Source organism: Melozone crissalis, unplaced genomic scaffold (assembly GCF_028551555.1).
Source record: "Melozone crissalis strain CALT ecotype California unplaced genomic scaffold, PUWL_Pcris_2 ptg000006l_1, whole genome shotgun sequence".
Classification (NCBI taxonomy): domain Eukaryota; kingdom Metazoa; phylum Chordata; class Aves; order Passeriformes; family Passerellidae; genus Melozone; species Melozone crissalis.
The window spans coordinates 14,112,374-14,138,558 of NW_026535784.1; the positions used below are offsets into that span (position 1 = coordinate 14,112,374).

Here is a 26,185-nt window from a genome sequence, read left to right on the forward strand (position 1 = left end):
AATGGAATGGTGTTGGGGGAAATCATACGCTCACTTTCTGAAAACAAATACTTACAAAAATTGTATTTGAAACATGGAGATTAATTGCTATCAGAGATACTTGATGACATCTGCACCATTTGGGAAAAAGTTTCCTCAGGAGACTGTTAATTTTTTTCATGAGTCTGGTCACATTTTTAAAACCAAAGTTTTCTATGGTTTGCTATGAAAGCTTTTTTGTCATGAAAGATGCTTTGCTGTGAAGGTTTTAGCAGAGGAACTTTGAGAAAATGGTGTATTTCTCTGAATCTTCTTCAAGGAAAGTCTTTTGCCACTATTAAGATACTCAAATTTCTAGAAAATCAGCAGAGCCACAAATTTTTGCTTGCATACCTCATACACTGATTTTAGCCAAGCCTATGCTCAGTGCTGGTATAATGAGGCATTCTGAATGACAAACAGGCAGACACTGGATGAAATCAGATTTAAGCAAGTCTTTACAGCAGTACAGATTTTTGAAGAGAAAAAATAAAACTGAATACAATTTCCAGCCTTCATTGGACAAAAAGTCTTTGGTTTTGCAGAAGCTCACATTGTTCTGTTTACTACTACTAATTGCTTAAAGATGAAACAAAACTTTTCACTGCTCAGTTTAGTTGAGAAACAAGAGTAATTTAACAGTGTTTCCACCTGTAATGAAGACTGCTCCCACTTAATCATTCTGCTAGTTTGAGACTCTAACAATTTACTTTCTTAGCTGTGGCAGGTCAAAAGTTCATGGATCTTTTTGAATACAATAGGTTGAGATTCCCAGTTGGACCTGAATACAAGGACAAAGTGGCAATAAGAGCTAATAAGTGCAGAATTAGGAAACTAGACATCATTAAGGATTTCCTGAAACAATCTCCAGCAGAAAGACTCCAGGAATTTCCTGAAGAACCTGGCAGAGAACTACACAGATACTTGAGAAAGCATTGATCCCAAGGGAAAATAGAATCTGGTAAGAGCAAATATCACCTGACATGCAACACTAAGACTGGGGAATGCTGAAACTGGGGAAAGCCTAAAAATGTAATACTGCTTTCCTAAAACTGCATAATTTGAACTAGGTTGGATTGGACCAGGCAAGAAATGGGAGAACAGGAGCAGAATTTACTTGGAGAATTACTGAAGTCAGAGGCTAGAGAAAACTGAGAAGCAGTGGGTACATCAGCTGCTCACTTCTCTGGAAAAGAAGGGCTACAACAGAAAGGACACAGTGGGTAAGAACTGTGGAGACTTGTAGGGGAATAAAGATATTCATCAGACCATGATGCTGAGGGAGACACAAGGTGAGACTTGCTGGGAGGGACTGGTGGCTCTAGAGAAGTTTTAGCAGAGAAAGACACCAGAACTGGATTTGTGCACAATTAGAACTGCTGCTAGAACTTTGATTACGATTTTGCATTATCCAAGCTTCAGCTTGGAAGGCTGACTGGAAAAACCAGAAATAGTCTCATTGCTGTGATGATGATTGGCAGTGTCAGCAATCACAGTAAAACCTTGCCTAACACAGTTATTGGTGCAGATGTACACGCATCATGTAATCATGGCAATCCAATAGTCACTTAGTAATTCCTGGTCTGTGATTAGTCATGAAACACATGGAAAAAATAAAAATTTCAGAGCCTTATCTTAAATATTTCCTTCAATATAATGTTACAACCAAAATGGTCAGTCAACACCTCCAAGCATGCCAGTGGGAAATGTGAGCATTGGACAGAGAGGCATTACATGTACCACTCTGAGTATTTGCAAATTTATGTACCACATGAAAGAATACATAATTATAAGGTATGAAATTGCCATAGAAATCAAAACTGCTTGAGCAAACAGAAGTCATTAATCATAACTATTCTTTTTTTCCTAATAAATGCTTTTTTTCTCTTTGTATTGACAATTATTGGCTTCTCCTAGAGTGTTTGATTCCTTCTGTAATTCAGAGAGGCATTCCAGCAGTTTGAGGTGAATGCTGTTTATTCCTTTGAACAACAAAATTAAAGGGGAGGTGCGCAGTTTCTCAGAACTGCAGCAGCCATGTTAGAAATCCCCAGTGGGCTTTCTGCTTTATCCTGTTTCCTTTATGAACTAATTTAGGTTTGTGATAATTGATTTGTTTTAATGGGTACTGTGAGAACCTATTTAATGATAAAATCTTTATTTTGCCTTTGGACTCATCATGGAACACGCAAAATATTGATAAAAAGACATTGTGATCTGCATACTTGCATAAGAAGTTTTTAGCAAGCCATCCAGGGCATGAAAATATTCAGTGCTGAACTGTGGTATATGTAACATAGATCTTTAGTGGAAATGCATTTTTTAAAATAGATTTGAATCTGAAAAAGGAAGGTGAATAGGCATAAAGTAGTCTTAGCTGCTGGGCAGTGACACTGAGGCTGTGTCTCCAGCCCAGCCAGCACTGACTGTACAGCTGGAGTAAGAAGAAGACTGTTAATGCAATGTTATAGAAATTGGTACAGAAAAAGCTTAGGAGGAAAAAGAATTTGCTGCAGATTTTGTTGTGGAAACAGCAAAATTCCTGAAGGCCTGCAGGAAATAAATATGCAGTTACTAGTTCTAGTATGAAACATTTTTCCATTTTTCCACATCCTTCTCATTACTCTCTCTCAAGTATGCTGGGAAAAGTTCAAGTTCATAATCACTATTTTCACCATCTTCAAATCTCCAAATGTGCAGTATTTCACCTTCTGCATTCCTGTCCTTGCCTGCATACTTGTCTCAGGCTATTTCCATATCTCTGATTTGCTTGTCCTTTACTTTGTTTAGCACTGATTTCTAAGTACTTTGCCTTGTAGTACTTTATTTTATAGACATCTCTTAGGCAGAAAAAAGAACAGTTCTCAGTGCTGGAAGACATGTTCAGGTTGGCAAATCTCAGTATCCTAGGAAAGAGCTAGCAGAGCTAAACAATCTGGGAAGGTTTGTAAGAGCAGCAAACAACTTGCAGACAAAAATTGTAGTATATCTAACAAACACAGTGAGAGTAGAGATACATAAAGTCTTTAAAAAGGTGGCTCTAGTAAGAATTGTACTGTTTGTCTAAAAGGGAATAGCTGCCTAATTCTGAAAGTAAAAAACATGGAGAAAAAAATTTCTAGCAAACAATGAAGAAGGATAACATGAAATTATGACTAAGAAACAAAGTGAAGATACAAAACAAAAGGAGGTATATATCATTTATTACTTTTTCAGAGAAAATACTTTGAATATTAACATAATTTCTCCAAAATTCACTATACATTTTCATTTATTAATGGGGTCTAATGGACATCTTAAAGAGTTTCTACTGAATTCAGTCTTAAGTCACTAATACATATGAACACCAAGTTTCTTTATACCCCAAAAATATACAGCAATCATATCTGTAATTTTAACAAAGTTTAACTGTAAACTGGAATAGCACATTTAATACAGAGTAGACATCTCAATGGATTAATTTTTTACCTGTACAGAATATTAAAAAACTAACATGAAATTTAGTATACAGAAATGAGCTCACACAACATAAACACATAAAAAACCCATTAAGATTAAAGAGGCCACAGAGCATAACATATGAGCAATGGCAAAATAAAACCTTGAGAACAGGTAGAAATGGGAGGAAATCAGCCTTAAAAGAATGCGATAAGACATTCCAGAATTTCTGGGAAACGCTGTGTGGGGACGGAAGGCAACTGTTTATGCACAGGAAATGGCAGAACAAACTCCTCAAACACAATATCTGGCAGGCATGTGCTGCCTTGATCTGCATTACACTCCAGCCAAGCTGTGCTCACTCATAATAGCCACAAACCCTTGGCTGCTCTCTTGCATCTGCCAATTCATCCAAGTCCAAGCTGTGAATTGTTGGTGTGGGAAATGAGATGGAGTGGCATTAAATTCATTTTATATGTGGTCATTAATGTCCAATGAATGAGTCAATGTAGGAGTGAGTACACATTTGTTCATCTGATGGCTCTTACAGCTTTTTATGTTTTTATCAGTGAACTATATAAATCTCATTTTCCATCACCTGTTGCTGTTTAATAGCAGATGAGAGTGTTATATTCGGTAAGTTTGGAACTTTGTGTTGGGGTATGAAACAGGTATGGACAATTTATGTAATCAGTAAAATTAGAAAAGCCCAGTTTTACAGCAGCATCACCATTGGGTGGATCATGTAAATTCTGAAAGTTCACTTTTTCAGTTTAGCAGACCTTATATCTGAGGCAGTCAGAATATATATACTGTTTCATATATATATATTTATGTGTATATATAACAGATATATATACATATATATATATATATATAACAAAGTATATGAGTATTCAAGACATACAGAAAAAAAAGGACTACCTGTAATCCAGTTGACCCACTGCTAATGCAATGAGCAAGAATAAACAATTTTTTTGAAAGCTGCTATTCCATGACTCATGGAAAATGCTGACAAGGCTCAGGCATACTTTGTCTCAGATATTTGCAAGGCAATATGCAGAAGCTAACTTGGAATTACTTTTGCCTGGCTAATCTCTGCTACAAAATACAGAAAAGGAAGAGGCTGGGAAACAGTTTCCCTGAAGACATTGTCATATCAAAATATATCACTACTTTTGTGTTGTATCAATCAAGAGCTAGACATAAGATATGTAAAATTAGCCCATCTTTTTTTCATACAGAAATGTAAAATGTATGGTTTCTATGCTTTCTAAAATTATGAGGCATTTACACAACTACGTTCAAAAAAAAGCAATGAGATTATCTTTCACACAAGAGCATGGAGACAGCAGGATGAAAAATGAAATTCTTCTAGATTTCCCAGAAGAGTGGAAATACAGCTAAGATACTTTTCTAGAAATAGGAAAGAAACCTCTCCACAGAGAAGCTGTGGACTCCCTGTTTCTGCAGGTGTTCACAGCCAGGCTGGATGGGCTCTGAGCATCCTGGCCTAGTGAAGGTGTCCCCTGTCCATGGTAGGGGGCTGGAACTATATAGTCTTCCAGGTCCCTCCCAACACAAACTTTGTAGGATTCTAGGATTCTATGAAAAAAAGCATCTACAAAGACTAAAATGCAGACTAATATCTTGCCAGAAGGGAAACAGCAGGTCAAGAGTAACAGAAAGATCAGCCTTTCTGTTGTAACCTAAGTATATATTAGCTTTTTGTTGTATTTTTTTATCTTCTAAACACTTCTCATGTCCGATCCAAAGGTTATGTCAAATGCCTGGATTTGCAATTTTATCATTACCTGGTTTGAATAAGTGAGACAAAAGGTCACAGAATAACATCAAGAAACTCCTCACAGCACAGGACAGCAGATCCCTCACATCTCTTCCTCCTCACCTGAAGGCAATAGTATCACATAGTATTACATTTACATCCATGTATATTTATCCTCACCCTGGCATCAGCAGAGGCAGAGCTGTCTTGCAGTAACCACTGCACATGATGGAGGACCTCTGGCATGGATCTTCCATGTAAGTACTGGGTCATGTAGCCATGGCTCAGAGGGGAGAGAGTCACAACACACTATTCAGGAGTTAAACATTGTGTTTTACTTAGCTAAGAAGTTTTTTTTTAAGTTTTTATTTGTGTTCAGCTTCTTTGAAATAAAGACTACAGCTGTCATCTTGATGTCATCCTTCCCAGACTACAGCCAACTCTAAAACATTTTTGTCATTTTGTCTCTTTTCCCTTTGGGTATGCCACCCTACAAAACTGTGGTTTAATTTCTTTTATATGTATTTAGCACCAGGAAAATCTTTATAACCCAAATAAAACAGTTTTGCAAGAATCCAGAAGCACTTTAGTATTTTAAAACTTCTTCCAGTAGCTAATCATAAAATAATTTATTTTGTGTGAGTAGCCTCTATAATCCACTGCATGAAGATTTATTTCATTAGTCCTCAGTCTCCTTTTAAAGAGCATGGTATATAACTTTCATGTATTTTAAAGAAGATAAAGACATGACTTTGCAGTTTGCCATGAGGGTCAGAAGTCTTCTGTTGTTACATTTTAAAGTAGCAAGGAACCAGACAAAGCAATTGCAACAAGGTTATATCATAAATTATAGCTATCATCAGTAACGACTTGCTGAGAGATTAATTTGGGACTGAAGTGATCCATTATCTTTATGAAGATATTTACTGGCATGTTGCTGTTTCAGGTATCAGATACAGAAGAGATAAATTAGATAGCACTTATTTTCAGTGCTCTTCATTAGGAAAAGGCCACTTAGAAGATTTTTCTGTAAAAATGCACAATTCTGGACATATGTCAGCTGGAGCAGGAAGTCCCTGACACTGACATAAGTACCTGAAAGAACACACCTTACCCTGCAACCTTCACCTTGCCTCTCCTTCACCCCATTGGAAAAAATGAAAAAGGGCTTTCACCTCACATACCCATAGTCTTTTTTTATTTCTGAGCCATGAGGGCAGTCTTATTTTAGGGCCTCTCTGGGTCTATGAGCACAGAAGAGAAGGAAGTCAGGGTAACTAACTCCCCACATCAGGTGCTGGTGTGAGCATCAAGTGATGGGCACTATCACTGAAAGAACAAATAAATGTTAATGGATTAAGAGGTCTATGCAAACTGGGATGGCATAAAATTTCCCAGAGGCCATTTGTATAAAACAACAGGGATGAAATGCAAATTAATGCCCTTGGAGTTCTTTCTTTACTTATCACAAATCACTTTTCAAGAAGCTTCAAACAGCTAAGACAGAGCAGCAGCCATTTTGGGAGATGACACAGGCAGCTGCAGCAGAGCATCAAATAATTACTCATCTTGGACCTGTCAAAAGTCTCATAAAGAGAGGGACCTTCAGAGCAGCCTTTATCTAAATACCAGAAAAGTGAAACAGAAAGAACAGAGTTCTTAATATATAATCAAAAGATGATGTAATGCTATCTCAGACATTACACAGAATAAAACATAGAGCTATCATATTGTTCCAACAATGTATAGTTTGCTCAGGAAAAATAGGCAGGGGAAGGAGGAGATGTCACATTACATCAAACTGCATCCTCACAAGACAGAAAAAAAATAAAGAGACAGACTTTGAAATATCTCGGCCAGGCAATCAAAAAAGGAAGAAATCAGTCATGCTATATATAAGGGTCTTGAACAAATTCTGCAGAGAGGGATAAGAAACTTCCTACCCCATCTTTTTCAATCTTCTCTACAAACATCTCTTTCAGTTTAAACTTCTGCTATGCCTTGGGTCAACACTGAACTAAAGGCAAAAGTAAAAGTGAAGAATGAATTGCTGTGACAGTCTTGATTTCATCAAAATTTAGCTTGGCACTAGAGTTGAAGTTGAGTTAAATGAAATAAACAGAAATATTTTACTGAGCTCTGGAGTGTGCTCATAAAACAGAGCATTTTATCAAAGTCACTCTAGAAGGACATGACTGTTTGGAGATAAGAGTTTCATACACAACAAAACCTTTCTATGAAATTAGCAAAGTCAAAAGTTATCAGACACCACAAAACAATTGAGGACTATCCAGCCTCCTCAGAGCTTGCTTTCTCTCTAGTTTCTGTTTTAGTTGTGGTGGTGGCAATTGTAAAACTTTATTTTTCATTTACTCTAGAAGGCTAAGAAAGCATTTAATGTGCAATAATAATAAGCTCCCAATGTGACCTAAAATTAATCTGTCTGCTTAAACTTCTAGTTAACTGCCTCATTTATTTAAACCATCTAAAACCAAAAGCCATTATGCTTCCTGAAGATTTTATTCCCTCTGCTTCATCTGCCAGTCTAAACTAAAGTCACAGCTGCACTTTTACAAAGCAGTGTAAAGTACAAGGTGAAATTTCCACAGGTTGTCATACAGACTGTCAGAGTGCAAAGTAAGACAAGTGTTAAATTTCATTAATATCAACTATTGCAAATGAGCTTTCAAAACACATAGAAATCTGTTTGCTGCAAAAGTAACACTGTTAAAATATTCCACACCCACACCTATGAGGTGTTGAACCTGGAACTTAAACATTTTAAAACTCTGATTCTGAGCAGGCAAACTGAACATCTTCCCCTTTTACCACATACAGCAGCTGCAGGAGCTGCAAGTGGTACAGCTCACTCACAACTTTTTTACCAAACAAGTTCTTAAATAGCAGATTCATAATGACAATGCCTGTACATAGTACCTGTCCCTGAATTTGTGACTTGATTTGAAAGAGCATGCCTTCCCATTCAAACTGAAATTGTGTCTCTCTTAACAGCATATAAGAAACAAATTACTGATTCCACACTTTTTATCAGGATCACTCTAAATAAAGGTACAAGATGAGAGATATTTTAGCTATTGATCAGAATAGAAATTATACATATATAGCAAAAAATGCTTCTTCAGAATCTGTTTCACCAAAGGAAAGTAAGTAGAAGCCTTGAAACTAACTAAAAATTGTAACAGAATTAGAAAGCCTGCCAAGTAAATGTTAATGAAAGAAATGTTATATTAAACCTTAGTGGGTATCCTAGCAGGCAGCACTGAGCTTAGGACCTCCTGATTTACAGTGAATCAATACAGGCTGAGTTACAGAACCAAACTTCAGAGCTGAAGGACCACAACAGTCACACACTTCTAAAGGGAGACTTCAGCAGAGATGCTCACTTACACTTATTTAAGGGGGCTGCCATGTAACACACAGGAAAACTTTTCTCCACTCTCTTCAAAGGATTCTAAGAGTAACCTTAAATACTCCCCAGTAAAGAGTAGACATGATTGTAACTTGTCTTAATACTGCAAATATTTCACCATTTTATATGTGCTCAGTGGCATGGAATGTCTCTTCTTCATTGCAACTCCAAAACCAAAGATTTTGCCATTTTGCAATGGATGAAGTGGAATGAATTAACTCAAATTCATTTCAGACTTGACTTAATTTCATAAAAAAGGGGAGAAATGCACGAACCCCAGAGACCCCATGTCCTAGAAGATTAGAAGTGTATGAAATAGCAAGTGTATGAAATAGCCTGGATTATCTGAAAAATCTTTAGACAAATATGAGCCTCTAAGAACCCTAAACTGGCGTAGCTCATTATTTAGACAAAGGACAAAACTAAAAGAGCTCTGCTTGGGGTAAAGGGAGCTGTGTAGCCCTGTAGCTGAATCTTGTAACTCTATGTCTGCTAGTGGGGACAGGAGAGCTAAAGCTCTTCCTGTTTCCTTAGTAAAAATCCACCTGGATAAGCATGATCATTTAATTATTCCTTAATCACCTAACAAACACACAGGTGACATCTCTTGATTAATAATGACTCTGTTCAAGCTTGTTGATAATATTTTCATAAAATTAATATAGAAGGACAAATATTCATATCTGTTTAAAAACCCTTCAGCTGCAGATGTGGCATTCACTTCCCAGAAATCTATTTAACTTATCCCTGATTAACTGGTCTTTCCTCTTGCTATTTGAGAAGGCAGCCCAACTGAATTCCATATCTGCTATACCATACAGTTATATGAATTAACCTGAAAAAATACTATTTTGCGGAGGATTAATCTTTAATCTATTCAATACAAAGAAGGTATTTGAAACAAAGTCATATGAAATGGATATGGGCAGGTGTGTATATATTTAGTCAGCCTACCACCAAGCATTTGTGCATACTTGACCTTATCTTTTTCAAACAGACCCAGTTATCTTTTTGTATGATTCAGTCCATGGGGACTTATTTTGATTAATTTCAGGAATATCCAAAATACCTCTGCTTATTTCCTGTGTTCTTCAGAACTCAGCAGGGTATCAGCAGATAGAGCTATTGTCAGGAAGTATTGCCAAGAGGCTGGAAAAACAAGAGTTCCTATTTTGTCACAGTTTCTACCAGATCAACTGCCAGCATGCAACAGTTTGGCTCACCTGGCCACCACTGGATATAATCAGCTCTGTGAACCCCCTGCATTGCAGGTGGTAAAGAAATAAATTTCCACACTTCCTGTAGGAAGACATTCTGTGAAGAACAAACCAAATCTTCCTGCACTGTTGTCTTTTTATACAAATATGGCTGAACTTATTAAAAAAAAATCACCCAAGACATAACAAAAAGCCTTTTTCCCTTTAAACATGCTAATTTCAAGTAATTCTGTGCTTTGCTTCTCTCTAGGCTTTTTCTTAAGTAATTTCCAAAACCAGCATGTCAGTCTCTAACAAAACAGTTCAGAAGAGATATCACCATGATACTACAGAAATACCAGCTGAGGAGACAGGGACTTTCATGTTTAGAACATTTTATAAACAGTTCCCAAAGTTATTTGAAATGAAGTGTTCAAGTTCCTCGGATCGTGGTATGGATAGTATAAGCTAAAGACCTTTCCATGTCTTAAAAGCATCAGCCAACCAAGCCTACACTATAAAAATGGAAATAATTTTTTTTTTCAAAATAATTGGTGCTAAAGAATTTATAAATCCCTTGGAATTCCAGGAAAATTACACACTTCTTTATTTTAGATATAAACTGCTATGGCTACAAAGACATAATGAGATATATCCTCTTCTCTGGAGCCAATTTTTTAAGCTCTCTGAAAGCCACACAGACTCAGGTGAACAATTATCATATCCAAGGTAAATTTGATACCTGGAAGAAGCTCAGGTATTCATGCTGCTCTTCATCACCACACAAAAGAAAGCACTAATAGCATGAATATGAGGGAGCAGATGACAGATGAGAGAGAAGGGAGTATTTTGTGGTTTGGATCTTACAAAACTCAGATCTCAATGTGAAACAGGAGCAACTAGACCACTATCAATTTCTCCAGCCTTCTTTCAAACGCTGCCACGAGTGCAAGCATTGCATACAGCTGCCACAAACCATCCTTTCATTGGTATCATCAGAGCAAATATCACCCTTAAAGAGTATGCACTAACTACCTTGTTACTTTAATTCACTATCAGTAGTTAATGTGTATAGGTTAAATTACAGTTCAGAGCTAGACACTGATACTTTAAAGAGAATGCCCATTTTCATACTGGAAGGGCAGCAGTTTTTAGATTATTATACCTTTTAATATACAACACATCTGTGTACTGAACATTATTAGACCTACTCCTCTACTATATAGTAACATGTAAGTATTACAATATAGAAATTATTTAAATCTCTCTACTCTCCTATTCTTTTACTTTTAGAATTTAAGGAAAACTCACTGCATACAGGCAGACTTTTTGTGTGTTCTCTGATTTCATACTGAAAAAGAATTAGAGTACAACTCTTTAACAATGTTGTCTATTGAAGGCATTTTTCTGAGGCATAGACCAACTTGGGTATCATTACACTGGATCTACAGACAATCTGTAGCACAGAATATATGACATAAAATACCCAGGTAATTTATCACTGTACAGGAAAATTTGTGCACAGGGACAGTTATCTTTCTACTCTCACACAATTAAACACTCACCATTTATAGTAGTAATAAATTCATGCTTGCAAGTAGGTCATACTGTAAGCAACTCAAAAAATATCTTTGTTAATTTCTCCCATTCTCAAAGAGCAAATATCATCCAAAGAAAAGGTATATTTACCATGAGAAGATAACAGTAAATCAATACAAACCATCTAGAAATATTAGTATTAAATCTCAGAGAAGTAATGTAGTCAAGAGAATGTTCTTTGTTTCATATGCTAGTATTATCCCTAGATAAACCACCTGGGTATTCCCTTTCCTAAATTTCTGAATATAGGAGTATTGGACTTTCACTTCTATCCATTTGCTTACAGGGTCTTTTCCTCTGAACCTCTTGGTTTACGAGGATATAGAGACTACATGTTTCACCATCTTAGTTCATAGTTATAATTTAGAAAGGGCAAAATGGTCTCATAAATCTGCTAGGCCATTTATGACAGACATATCAGTGTTCTATTTCAGGCATGAGAACATAAACCATAGAACATAAATACACTTTGCAGATACTAGGGATATCTGTAGCAAATAATGGATCACAGTGACAACATCTTCAAGCTTAAATTGACTAAGCTTGTTCAGAGCCATAAATAACAGAGTTGCATTTGTATGGCCAGGCTGCACTCAGGACCCCTAATAGAGGGCAGCACTGTGCTCTGCTGGACGCAGCTGAACTTGTCACTACTGGGGGTCTCCATTTGTCTGAGGTAGATTCAAAAGAAACAAAGGAAAGGACTTACCCAAATATTTTAAGTATGGATGAATGTTCCAATCATAGGAACTCCGAAGCAGTACTATCCTAATTTAAAAAATCACTCAAGCAGTAAAGTAGGCAGAAGTCAGACAGGATGAAACCCCTATATGAAACACATCATGCTATGATGTGTTTAAGTGCTTAGCTAAATCAAGATACCTTTCCTGCTTTTTGACTCAATATTGCCAATATGAGTATTTACTTTGATGGAGGAACAACAACCTACTGAGAAGGGTGACAAAAGAACAGTTTGAAAGAGACAGCTAATCATTACACCTCAAATTACTAAATTTTGCAAAGTGCAGATTACCTAAAAGACCAAACTTATTTTTCAGTATCTATTTTTCAAAGTGATTTTAAGATATGCACATCAACAGCATTTTAAATTACACAGAATTACTTATTTTTCATTTATTCTGTAAAAGCTAAAGAGGTGAGAGAAAGTTCACACTGAGGTTTGTTGTCATCAGGATGTCTAGTGGCAGTTGGGTCCCTTGGCTGGTCAGACATCTGCCAGGACAGCTCTTGTCACCTTCAGCACTGGGATGATGATTTGGATTTAAAAGGATTATGACTGTCACAGGCCATCAAGGCAACATAACACAAGGAGAACTTGCAGATAGCTAGAATCCATTATATCATGATTTTTTAAAAGTTTAGGCAAGCCTTGAAACTTTGCCATGTGTTCAGTGTGTCATTAACATAATGCACTCTTGGTGTTGCTGTAATAGCAGGTGTCAACCTGTCTTTCAGGCTTTTTCTTTGTAGGACAACAGAAGACTCACTGTAAGATAATTTTGGTAATACCTCATCATCCCAGCAAAACAGGAAGAAGAGCACTAAGCATATACAAGTGAGCATCAAAATCTCTATCACCTTAGTTTTAGCTGGGGTAACTATGTTAGATGACCAGAAAATATATTGGCTGTACAAGGCAGAGATGAGCAAGCTGGTCTAGTGGAAGATGTCCCTGCCCATAGCAAGGGGATGAACTAGATAATCTTTAAAGGCCTCATCCAACACAAACCATTCTGTGGTTCTGTGGAAGTTAACTGCAGCTTCTGACAGTTTTAGCTGAATAGCCACTTCAAGACAGTTCTGCCAAAGGGAATACACAATACTTCAAAAACACTCTATAGCAAGCAGCGTCTCCAGCAAACAGCTGAGCCCAGAGCAGGGAGGCACAGAATGCTGGAGCTGAGTTACTCCTGAAATGAGCTGTCTCTGCAAGCTCACCAGAGTAGCACAAGATCCAGCCCAGCCTGGCAGGAGCCTTGCCTCTCACTGGGGTTAGTTTGGGTAGTGTGTTGCACATGAGTGAATTTTAGCTTGGCAGTTTATACCTCCACTCAGCCCTTTACTACCATGTACAGACACAGCCTGGGCTGACACACACACCTCTACCTGCTCTGATGACCAGGGTAAAGATTCCATATGAATGATTAGCAGAAACATGGATCCAACAGGGTTCCAAGAGAAATGTATCTCTAAGGCACCAGAGATAGGCTGAGTCACAGCACAGAATACCAAACCAAATTGTGAAAGGAAAGCTTTTATACATGAGAGATCTTAATTTAATCAGGAACTCAGAGAGTTCACCTCTTTGCAGAAACTGCCCACCCATGTGTATTTCCTGCCAAATGCTATAAAAAGCCTGTGAAAGTTTTTAAAAAGGTTGGATTTCATTTGAAGGCTTTAGTCTGAAGGGCAGCAAAGGACCAGAGTCATGTTTCAGTGAAGAAGCTATGAAGTATAGAAAAAATAAATGAATAAACTGATACAAAACTTGGCTGGACTCTGGAGTGTGGCTCAGATTTCTATCCAATAATGTATTCTTCTCTATTTATGATTTAATATTTATCAGACTGAGGATTTTTAGATATTGAAAACCTGCTAAAAGATACCACCTGACATGCATTCAGAAGCTGATATGCTACTAGATACTAACACTAACCTAATTTTTCGTCCTTGGAGAGGGAGCTTCAGAAACTAATCCATTCTTTATAGATCTTGTAGAGAAAAAACCTTTTTTTTGTAAAGGTTTTTCCAATTGTACAAAATATGTCAGGAAAGACAAATAGTAAAAACACGCAATTCCTTCAAACAGAACAAAACTTTTGCTATGCCCATTGGTGTATCAGTTGCACAGATTTTAAAGGATAAAGACCCAGAGAAAACCAGATGACCAGGAAGAGATAAAAGATTTGTTGTTTATTTTGTTCTTCTCATTACCAGTCAGTAGAATCAACTACAGACTATGAAAGAAGAATAAATATCTGGAATGAGAAAGCATTTGTGAAGCCTGTAATTTTATATCTTCTCTTTGGTGCCAAAGAAATTAAGGACAATGTTCAAAAATCCAAGCTGAGTTCAGTAGGAACTGACCCAACAGGAGGAATTCAATTTGTCAGAACAAATACAGATGTCCACATTTAAGCTGGCCACCCCAGACCTACTTTGTTCTCAATGGTGAGAACTGAGAACTCAACACTTATATTGTGCAACTGATATTATTACACAGGGCATATCAGCAGTCTGCCAAATAAATCTCTCCAAGTATGTGACAGATGTCCAAGGTTAGATGAGATTAAACATACCCTTCGTGTTTCTGTGATTCATAAGTCATTTAACAGATTCAATAGAAAGTTTCTTCCAAGCATTAGCTTTACTGAAGCTTGAGAGTAGAGTCAGCAGAATCATTATGTAATGATTTTGTAGACACACCATGACAATTCTGTCTGATAAAAATATTTGCCTGTAATTCTTCATTAAATTTAAAGTTACTGTGTAGCAACTGCAAGAGGTTGACGGCTGCCAAGAGCCGTGAGATTGCTGAATAGAATGGTATTTCTGGAGCAGTGCCCAGAGCTGAGACAAAATTTGACTCATCTTCATGCATACATTTCCAATAAATCATCAAACTAAAATAAGGATTTAACCCCATCATGAGGTTCCAGCGATATCGAGTTAGAGCTATGAATTGATTACAGTATCAAGAGAAGTTTCCAAGAAACTTTAGAAAAAAGGTGATCTTTCCATAGATATATTTCATGGCATGCTTGTGGTCTGGAATTTTGTTCTCCCAGAATGCACACATCTCAAGTAGAAACAGTTGTTGGTAGCAGAATGAATATAATGTGAGCTCCATTTCTTTGTACCGATTCAGAACATATTAACAAATATGTCCCAGCCCTGGGTGTGTTCAAGGCCAGGTTGGATGGGGCTTGGAACTACCTGGGATAGAGGAAGGTGTCCCTGCCCATGGAAGTGGAACTGGAAACTGGTGATCTTTAAGGTCCCTTCCAACCCAAAGTATTCTAGGATTCTAAGATTCTGTGAACTATGGAAGTGTGCAGGAAGTACCATGTTTGGAACACTATGCCTGCAAAAATTTAGAAACTGTAGGATGACAACTGAGCTCAATCAAACATAGGTATTTTTGCTTTCATTTTCAGCTAACAATCTTCCAACTAAAATGGAGATGAAAAGATAAAAAAGAGGGGGAGACAAAGAAAATAAGCAAAGTGCATAATATTTACATGAACTACAGTCTGTTCAAACAGCTTTATGCTACAGCATTCTATTAAATCTTTTTCTGACCTATCTGTTGAAACCACAAGTTTCTTGACATCTACCCTGGCACTAATTGAATGCTCATGCACTTTTGAGTGCATGGAGTAGTAGTCTCAAGTGAGGTTTTTAGGCATCACCATGATATAAACAACAATATAAGATACCTTCAACAGCTAAGTGACTGTTATAATATTTATACTATTCTATCTTTTTTGATAGGTAATATTTTAATTGGCATACTAAAGAGATTAGTAAATAATTATATAGATATGAATATTAAAATATCTACCTTTTTTAAATGATTGGGGTAGCACCTTTTCCAAATAATTCCAGAATATGGAAGCACTAAACCCTATTAGTTCAAAAGAAATCCCATAAGCTCTGTTTTTCAAGTATATGTAATATGATTCCAATACTTCTATTGGATATCTAAGTAAATTTCAATAATGCTTGTACTGCTACTCAGAAAAACTGTTCTGCTTTTTTAGATGGATAACCTCTCTAAGTGCTGCTCTGGATTTTTTAGAAGAATTGGTTAAAAAAAATAGAAGGAGGAAGCCATCAGCAACCACTGTTCACAATATATCATTGCATCAGCTTTAGCCACAAGGCTCATACTGGCCAGTTGGATTGCAGAGTTTTGATATATGGAGAAGAGAAGGCTCAGAAAGACAGAAGGGAATTCACAGTGTTAAAATAGTATGAACAATAGATATTGTAACAAAATACTGTCTTTTGTTATCATTATGCAGTAATAAAATAGCTTAGGTTATTCTTAATATTTTGTCTAATTACTATTAAAATATGCAACATTTAATCTTACCACTGAGAAGCCAGTGTAGTAAAGATATCACTGATTTCAGGTTCTTGGAACAGTTTCAGAAGTTCTGGTTCAGATGATAAGTCAGCAAGGATCCTCAACTCGATATGGGAAAAGTCTAGAAAACAGTGTTAAAATGCATCTATTGCTCTAAAATAAAAACATACCTGCATTTTAACCAGAGTATCACAAATTAAAATGTAAGCCTGGAGTAGTCAATAATTTCTTCATTCTCAAAAAAGGCAGGTGCCTGTAAGAAGCTCATCCTGAAGATGCTATATTCCAGCTATGGATCACAAAGTGTCTCAGTCCTTCATTATCTTCATGTGTCAATTAATATTATTAACTATTTCTATTCACAAGGCAAAAACATCATCCACTTCCAAAACATAATAAGGAACACACATCACATAACAAAATTAATTGTTACTAAGGGATTTGACAGCCTTGTAAAATATGTCATCCAAAGGAGAGGGGAAAAAGACATGAGAGAACTGTGACTATTAATATGTATGAGAATAATAATTGACTCTCTCTCTTACCTGCTGCTAAAAATGTACATCCTTTTTTTGAAACAAACAGTGTTCTTGGGGAAATAGTTATTATGTCCTCTTCTTTTCCTAGAGAGGAGATCCACATTTAAATCCCAAACACCAGCTCAAAAATACTGTGCTGCAAACCATAGAAGGTTTTAAACCAAATACACAGCCAACACCACAGAAATGGCAGTGTAAGCAAACTAGCAGAGCACCAACTGCCAGCATCACAATTATTTCACTATATCAGTCATGTACAACTTTACCTTCACCACCCTTGCAGTACTGCTCACTTCCTTTCTCAAATCCAAACCCTTTCCTAAACACAAGCTATCAAATATATAGAATAACTAACATTATTCACAGATCGCTTAATAAAGGATACATTCATAAAGAAGGGTCTACAAAAATAAGTAAAAATATGCATTTTTGTATCTTTAAACATGCTGCAGCAATGTATTAATAACCAAATTCTGAGGTGGCAGGGGAATATAATATTGAGAACATACAGCTGTCATAGGCATCCAAATTGTAATGACAGAAATCCCCAATAATATAATGAAACACTAACACAAGGTACTAGAAACTGAATGCATCCAGGGAATATCACTTGACATAGTGTAGGGAGGGATGGTGTTTGAAATGCAACAGGATCTGGTCAGCATAAAAGTGAAGAAAATAGAAAAAATGTGTCTTGATACAGGAAAAACTTCAAATTACATTTTTGAGAAGCATATAAGATGATTAACAAAGTCTCCAGAAAGTTTCATGTGCCACAGTTATGCCCAGCACCTCAGGTTTATGCTGCCCCTGCTGACACAGTTTTTAATAGCAACTTTGAAAAAATACTAATAAAAATGACTCATGTAGATAAAATAAAACTGCTGTCAAAATTTTACATTATCTTCCCTAGCCTCCTGTTTAATGACCTGTATTATTTCCAACACAGGGAGTGAAAAGCTGTGAAAAGGCAAAGCTTGACCTTAGCAGAAAAACATTGAGCAGCACTGCCCAGCTGTGGCCGCAGGCATTCCAGGAGGAGAATGTGTGTTCCAAAATCTTTCTTATATTTTGAGTCTGCTCTATGGGTTTCTCTCTTTATCACTTGGCTCATGCTTTTCTAGACTTCACTTTGATTCTCTCTGAACCATCTGCCTTAAATCATCTGCCTTAACACATCTGTTATCAAAAACAACACATCTGACTAACTACTGGTGTTTAGTTGTGAGTATGATTAAAATGGCCCAGCTTAAACATTGACTCAGGCAAAGCCTTACGAGCTAAACACACAAAATCATCCCTAGGATATTTAAGGTATTTAAGATGTATCATTTCATTTGGAAAAAGTGAGGGAAACAAAAAAAATCTAAAAGCTTGTAACTATTTAAATCAGTGCTGAAACACCAATTTTTTTTTTCAGGAACATCAGAAAAAGTAATAGGTTTAAATGCTAATGTATAACAGAGCATTGATCATCTGATATTTAATGCTGGACCTATCAGCTTGCTTCAAAATATAATACCACACAGTAAAATAATTAGATAAAACTGTCTTTTCATCTTAATCAAAACACAGTTTACCTTTTATGTACTGTTTCTTTGCAATTGTAACCGGATGTTTAGAGATACCTTGAATGTTCTACAAACAGGAAGAATAAAAATGCTTAGTAAGTGAAAATGTATTAAAATATGTTTAGGAACAGTTTATTACCAGCATTAGTGATACTAGTGCCAACAACTTTTTCCCATATAATAAGAAAGATTAACCACTTTGCCTTCCAAAGGAATCTTCACACTCTGCATCTGTCTATACTTTTGAATATTTGTTCTTCCATAAAAATTGGAAGATTCTAAGAACAATTACTCGCTTGTGACCATTTCAAAGCCTAATCTCTGGATGCACCATAGAAGATAATTAGTAATCAAATAAAAAAGAATTTTCTTCCTGTTTTAACCTGTCTTTTAGTTATATTGCATTACTTTTGAGAAAAGAACACATGTGAATCTTGTCTGCAGGCTAAAGGAACTGAATATTCTTCAGCCTCTTGGATTTTTTCTAGTATCTATTCCTACTATTTTTAAATGCAGGATAAATAAGGAACCATTTATTGTCTACAGCACATCAGTACAGGTTAAAAACTAGAGCTAATTTTATGAACCAATATGCAGGTCTAGGATCAGCATCAAATTTTTTTTTCAAGGTCTGGGTTCATACACCTCTAGTAAAGCATCAAAGACACACAAGACAACTCCTTTCTGTTATTTTGTGTCCTTATGCTTCTTTATCTAGAAAAGCTACACATGACAAGAGAATGTGTATCAAGCTCTGATTTTGTCATTCCATATAATTAATTTGCAAGTGGTTCAGGAATTAGAGGAACATACTAATATTATGCAATACTGAAAGTTCAGAGAGTAGGAATAGTGCTATATAATTTCCAAATCAGAACGATCATTTTCTATGCAATTTCCAACTCAAAATTGTTATTTTAAACTTAAGAGGGATGTAATCAGACAGCAAAAGCTACTGAAATCTAAAGCAGAAGCAAAAGAACAAAACCCCCAAACCACAACAGTGCCATTCCTAGCATGAGTACCACCCTTAAAGATGTACAATTAAATGTACTCAAGTTGAACACCTGCCACAGCATCCTACAGAGAGAGAAATAGGAAAATACCACACAAAATACAGAATATTTTCACAGCATGGGTAAAAATTAGCAACACTGCTCTTAGTCCATCAATACTCAGAAGAAACACTTGCCAACTGGAATATTTTATTCTTTAGCTTCTAGAAACAGTTAAAAACACAGTTGTGGCAATGCTTATGGTAATGCATATTTTAAAGCCATTTTTGAAGCAAGTGGTTATTTAATCTGTACACAAAACGAACACTACCACTGGCAGCTATTGATTTCCACTAACAACAAGATGGGGAGAACTAGTATTCATTCCTATGAATAATATGCAGTCCAAGTGGCCATGGAATCTAGTAGATCCTCAGAAACTCAGAAAATTTCATCCTTTATTATGTACCTGGACATAAATGAATGTGGGAGCCTAATTTTACCCACATTAAAATATATTTTAACTCTGATTTATAGAACCATTCTAACAGAGGATGGAGAGGGGCTTTTCATTTGACTTTACACTGGTGTTGTGACATATACTTAGGTAATTTTCAGCACAGGTTAAAATTGTTTATAGTTACTCTCACTGATATTTTTCCTTGTCTCATTAGCTTCAAAATCCTGAACAAAGTGAATTTTAAAAAAAAAGTATTTCAAAATCTATCAACAATGTAAAAATCAATCACTATATTGCTATCTTGTTTACATTGAGGGCACATGAACAAAGTCTACCTTAAACTCAATTTTAAAAGTGTTATTAATAATTCTGGAAAACACCAGTAATTAAAATTGCAAAATGTCTTTTCACTTGTAAATTAGTTAACACCTCATAATTTGACTAGCTCCTCAGAAAAGAGGTAACTCAAGAAACACGAGAGTTGTAATGCTCATCTTTAAGCTATTGGAATAGTTCAGCACAGCCCTCTCATCTAATTTTAGATTAATTAATTTTAGGCAAGTTGCTGGTTTAAACAGGCTGCATAGAATCTCTCTATAGCCAGGGATTCTACCTCTACTGGCTCTACCTCTACAAAATATAACCTGTAGTTTTGTTTTTATGTGTACATTTCAAGTCTTTCTGCAAAAACTTCACAGATCATCCAATCTGAGATGTGAATGTTATCCCTTATTGTTAGAAAAGGGCATCCCCATCTTGTTAGAACCTACAAAGAAACAAAATTGCCCTCTCTGAAAAATCATGTTTCAACAGACAAGAAGGAAAGCTTGAAAAGGTGTGGTGGAAAAGCTGGTTGTGAAAGTTAACTATTATAACACCTCTCTTCATTGTTTCTGAGTGAGGGTAAAAAAAAAGATTAAGCTATTCTAGTAGATAATTAACAAGAAAATCCTAGAATTATTTTTTAAAATATTAAAAACATATAAAAACAACACTGTAATCCAAAATTATCTTCCAGCTGATAAAAGGATAGATGAAGCCCAAATCCCAGATTCAACAGGTCTGAAAGGCTGTGATAATCAGGGCAGATTTCTGAAGAAAGCAGCTGTCACTCTTATCTTGCACAAGGACAAGAAGGAAGATGCAGAAAACTACAGGCCAATGAGTTTCTTCTCAGTTCCCAGGAAGATGATGGCACAAATAAACCTAGAAAACATCTGCAAACATATTAAAGTCAAGTAGATGATCTGGGGTAGTCACCATGGATTTAGAATGGGGAAATCATGTTTAACCAGTGACACCTTGTGCAATGCAGTAAGCAGCTCTGTGGAGGCAGGGAGAGCAGCAGATGTTGTTTACCTTGACTCCAGCAAGGCTTTCAAAACACTCACTCATAAAAGCCTCAGAGAAGCTGCTGAAGTACAAGTTAGATAAGTGGACAGTGAGGTGGACTGAAACCCAGCTGAACTGCAGCTCCAAAGGGCTTTGGTGAGTGGCACAAAGGTGCAGTCACACAGCTGGAGGTCAGTCACTGCTGGAGCAGCCCAGGGGCAAATAAGGTCCAGCAGCCCCATCTATGACCTGGATCACAGGGCTGATGCAACCTCAGCAAGATGGCAGGCAATCCAAACCCCTGAGCAGTGCTTGGCAGATGAGTGATTCAGAGGGACCTCAGGCAGCTGGAGACACAGGATGGCAGGGTCCCACAGGGTTCACAGTCTGGAAAGCAGCTCTGCAGAACACAACCTGTGGATCATGGTGAAGAGCAAGCTGAACGCGAGCCAGCAATGAGCTTTGTACTCAGGAAGGCCAACAGCACCCTGGGCTGCATCAGGAAGAGCATCACCAGCAGGACAAGAGACTGATCCTGGTCCTCTGCTCAGGGTGCCTGATGAGAGGAGCATGTAGAGAAGATGAAGCCTCAGGAGCATGTAGAGAAGATGAAGCCAGGTTCTTCTCACTGATGCCCAACGACAGGACAAGAGGTGACAATCAGAAACCATTACAGGAAATTCCATTTGAATGTAAAAAAATTTTTCTGCTGTGTCAGTGGTCAAACACTGGAACAGGCTGCCCAGAGAAAATCTGAAAGCTCTACCCTTGGAGATATTCAAATCCTCAATAGACAATCTCCAGCAGTCCTGGCAAGGAGGCTCAGAACTGATGGGGTTTGGGTATCTCTCTTGAAGCCTCACAAACACAGCTTCAAGTCTCAATAAGCAATGCTCTAATCCATAAGGAAAGTCACTATATGCAAGGAGAGTAGAATCATCAATGAAACAATCCCTAATCAAAATCAAACAAGCAGTTCCTCAGTTTTATGAGTTTCTTCTCAGTCAGTTCAACTCTGCTGAGCTTTTTATTTCTGGTATCCAAAATTCTGCATCTTCATTTGCCACTGATATTTTCATTCCTTCCTAGATTAAAACCAGTATATTATTTCAGTTCCTTCCAAGGACTACAGTATACAGACATATATTGGATAAATTACCTTTGAAGTCAGTGAAGTTAGATTTCACCTAATCACAGAGGCTGGTGGTGCATTTTAATTCTTTCTTACTCTACATCAAGTAGGGTTGTTGTTTGTATTTCCTTTACTCTGATTCTCCTTTCTGTTTTTTATATGGATTCAGCTAACCCCTACATCTCTCCTCCTCCCCATTTACATTATTAATAGCATAAATTGTTATTTTGAACAAGTAACCTCAGTCAGCCCCAGTGACTCTCAGAATACACATCCATGTCTGTATACAAAGGCATCAATAGTTACACACTTTTTTTTTTTTCCTGGAAAATGGCTCACTAATCTATAATTACCCAGATCTGCATTTCTAAAGCTTTATGGAATATGTCATTCTGAAACCCTACAAACTGCAGGGAGGGGAACAAAGCAATCTAACAGGTTACAATGTTACTGAAATAAATGGGAATGCACAGAGGTGGCCCCTGACTATTCTGTGGGCATTTGATTCTGACTAATTCCCTCACTGTTCTAAGAGCTTACTTAAAAATAAGAACAAGAGACAAAACTTCCTACTAAGATAAGAATATCCATTCATAAATATATACAGGATGGATGTGTCACAAGGGAAATTAAAAAATAGCCAAGGAGTTAGACCAAACAGATAGAAGGAAGGAGTTAGGTAAAGTTATGTGCATGTCCTTTGATGTGGTGACCAATCCACCTGCTGTTAGTGAGGCACAGTGCCAAGCACTAGAGCAAAATAAAGGAATTAATTATTGTTTTACAGTGGCTACCAGTGCCAACAAATAGCAAAAACTACTTGCATTTCTTGTAAACAATAACACTTACTGGGACTGTGATCTTGTTAGATTTAATAGCTCTAATAGATTTTGCATCAGGAAACCAATTATTTCCTCATACTTGAGAAATACACATATTTTCTTTTCCATTTGAAAAAAAGTTCAGAGCAGCAAAATTCTAGTTTCTCTCATAAAATGTAGCACTCCAGCAAAAACTGAAGCATTACAATTCAAAAGTTCCTGTGATTTCTCTCAGCAACTTCTTCTCCAGAAAGTTTATTAGAATAATTAGGCCACAACTATTCTCTTTGAACACCAACTCAGCTCTACACAATAAAACACAAAGTAAGTTTTTAAATCCACAGCATCTGTTTGATGACTAGCATTGTAATACTTTTAGAGCAGAAGCAAGACTTTGGTCTGTAAGACCAGACTTCATCACAATGCTAATAGATAGTTGGATGACAACTCCTTTGAGCTTTACATTCCAAATTTCTAATTGCATTTCAAAAAAAATTCTAATTGCTATTTTTTTTTTAATTCTTGCTATTCTTTACTGTTCTCTTCAGTTTATTTGCTTCTTCAAAATTTTCTCACTTCTTTTTCTTTGTCTTTTGTTGTTCTGCATGGGACCACACCTGGTGATAAATTGTGCTCTCACATCTCATTTAATCAGTTTGAGAAGAAATTTAAGCACAGGTTCAGTGAACTGCTTCCTTGACCATCAACACTTCACTTGTTCCATTGTTAAAGGCCAAAGGTATTGGAGAACTAGCAAGGAAAACTGCACCCTGCCTAGAAGAGCATCTTTGCAATGCAGAATGAATAGACTGAGGGCACTCACAACATCAAACTCACTCAATTTATCTGGCACCTCCAAAGCTGGAGGCAACTCACTCATGAGAAATTACACAGCAAAAATAATTTAAAAAATCTTTTTGGAAAATTGCCACATTTAATTATTGCCCACACTAGCATTAATTAATAGTTCTAAAGGAATAAACAGCTATTTTTGTGACTTCTATGTGAAACACAATTTCCAGACAGTCTGAAGATCTAATTTTTAAAATCTGGCATGGATCTCAATAAACACAGAAAACAGGAAAATGAACAAAGTCACCATAGCAATGCCAGCCTGGTATGGATGGTACATGCATTCCTTAGCAAACCTTGACTTGTCTGCAATCGCCATCTAGTGGCTTGGGGAAAATTAAAGACATCTATTTTCCTTGTCAAAAACCACAGAACCATAAAGACTTCTGGAGAAGGATTCCCTCTTTTTTGGTCCTAGTTTGCACTTTTCAGCAGAGAACAATCAATCGAAGGTAAGGCACTACCCTCTTGCCTTACCAGCAGCAAAGAATTATCAAGGTTTTTTAGACATCAGACAAGTGGGAAACTTAGAAGTTATTCATCCCATTCCCACAAGCTTAATCAGCTTTGAAAGATGTGAGCACAAGGAAGGAAATAAAGGGCAACCAAAATTAGTGACTTCTTCCTTCAGAGAGTAGGCTCTAAGAATAGTGTTTGATTACCTACAACTAATTATCTTTTTGCCATATTCCTTGAAATTTAGACCTGACAATGATCTCAGATAATAAAGATTTAGCAGCACATGAGAAAGGTTTTGATGAGTTATTTTTAAAATGAAAAAAAATTTACTCACTGATTTGATTAAAATCTGTGTTTTGTAACAAATTTTCATCTTTGCACATCAAGCAAGGAAGTTTGTATATACACAGCTCTTTGTATCTTGCAAGAGAAAAAGACTGCTCTTGTTTGCCATCTACAAACTGACTACATTTAATTACTTATTTAATTTCATTTTCCTGAAAGAAAAACATACACAGAATACCAGCTCTATTACACTAATATTCATTAATATGGGAAGCTCAAACTCTGGGATGAACCCCAAGGAGATGTGACTTGGTTTTGGTGAAAAAATCCAATGCTAAGGCATAGAGATAGCTCCATGAGTGGCAGCTGGAGATAGTAAATATTGTACAGTTTTAGATGAGCTGCATATTATAGCTTTAAAGCAAACAGTGTCAGGGGAATATTGTCCAAAGGTAGAAACACCAGACCTCTAATTGCACAAAAAATTGCAAGATTTCCAGGCTGGAGGAATTTACTGTTAAAAGAAAAGATGTAACAGTTGTTTTATGAAAAGGGTAGAATTTAGCATCTCAAACAAGATTGTTCCACATACTGAGGAATTTACTGAGCATATGTTTGCAGGGAATTCCTCTTAAAAGGCTGTGAACAGGAGGCTGTTGAAGGAGTTAAGGAAACCCAAGTAAGTAATATCTCTTTGCTCCCAATGAGGAAAGGACAGTCCCTGACTTTACAGAAGTGGCCCTTAACTGTAAATTCCCAAGAGTCAGAGCCAGTGCATGATCATGCTGGGACAGGAGAACTATGGACAGCAAGGCCACAGGGGTGACAGCAAGATGACCCCTGTCCTATTCTGTCCATCTTCAGCAATTGTTGTACAAACCACTGGTTTTTTTCTACTGCTGTTCCCAGCTTGAGAGAGCACGTCCATATCCAAAACTCTGCACAAAGGCTTTATGAAAGGTTGCTGAGGAAATAAAGAATTGGTAAATTTTCCACTTAATGGAAAATTATTGACACAGAAATAAAAATAATTGTCAGCAGAGAAAGATGAATATAATAGGAATGTAGAGCTACTGAGATAATTTTCCTGAATTTCTTTGGAATGCCAATGACAAAGCTTTGGAAAATCATTACTGTGTGAAACCTGGTCCATCCAAGA

General features: G+C 36.7%; 1 protein-coding gene across 1 annotated transcript in view; it reads right to left on the reverse strand.

The window, feature by feature from the left end:
* The window catches only part of POLN (DNA polymerase nu), an 89,916-nt gene that overhangs the window by 34,597 nt on the left and 29,134 nt on the right, over positions 1-26,185 (reverse strand). The window contains exons 16-18 of the mRNA XM_054291270.1: positions 18,700-18,757; positions 17,126-17,203; positions 16,587-16,701 (exon numbers count right to left, since the gene is read on the reverse strand). Of these exons, the coding sequence (XP_054147245.1) occupies positions 16,587-16,701; positions 17,126-17,203; positions 18,700-18,757 (251 nt within the window). The remainder of the gene's footprint in view (positions 1-16,586; positions 16,702-17,125; positions 17,204-18,699; positions 18,758-26,185) is intronic.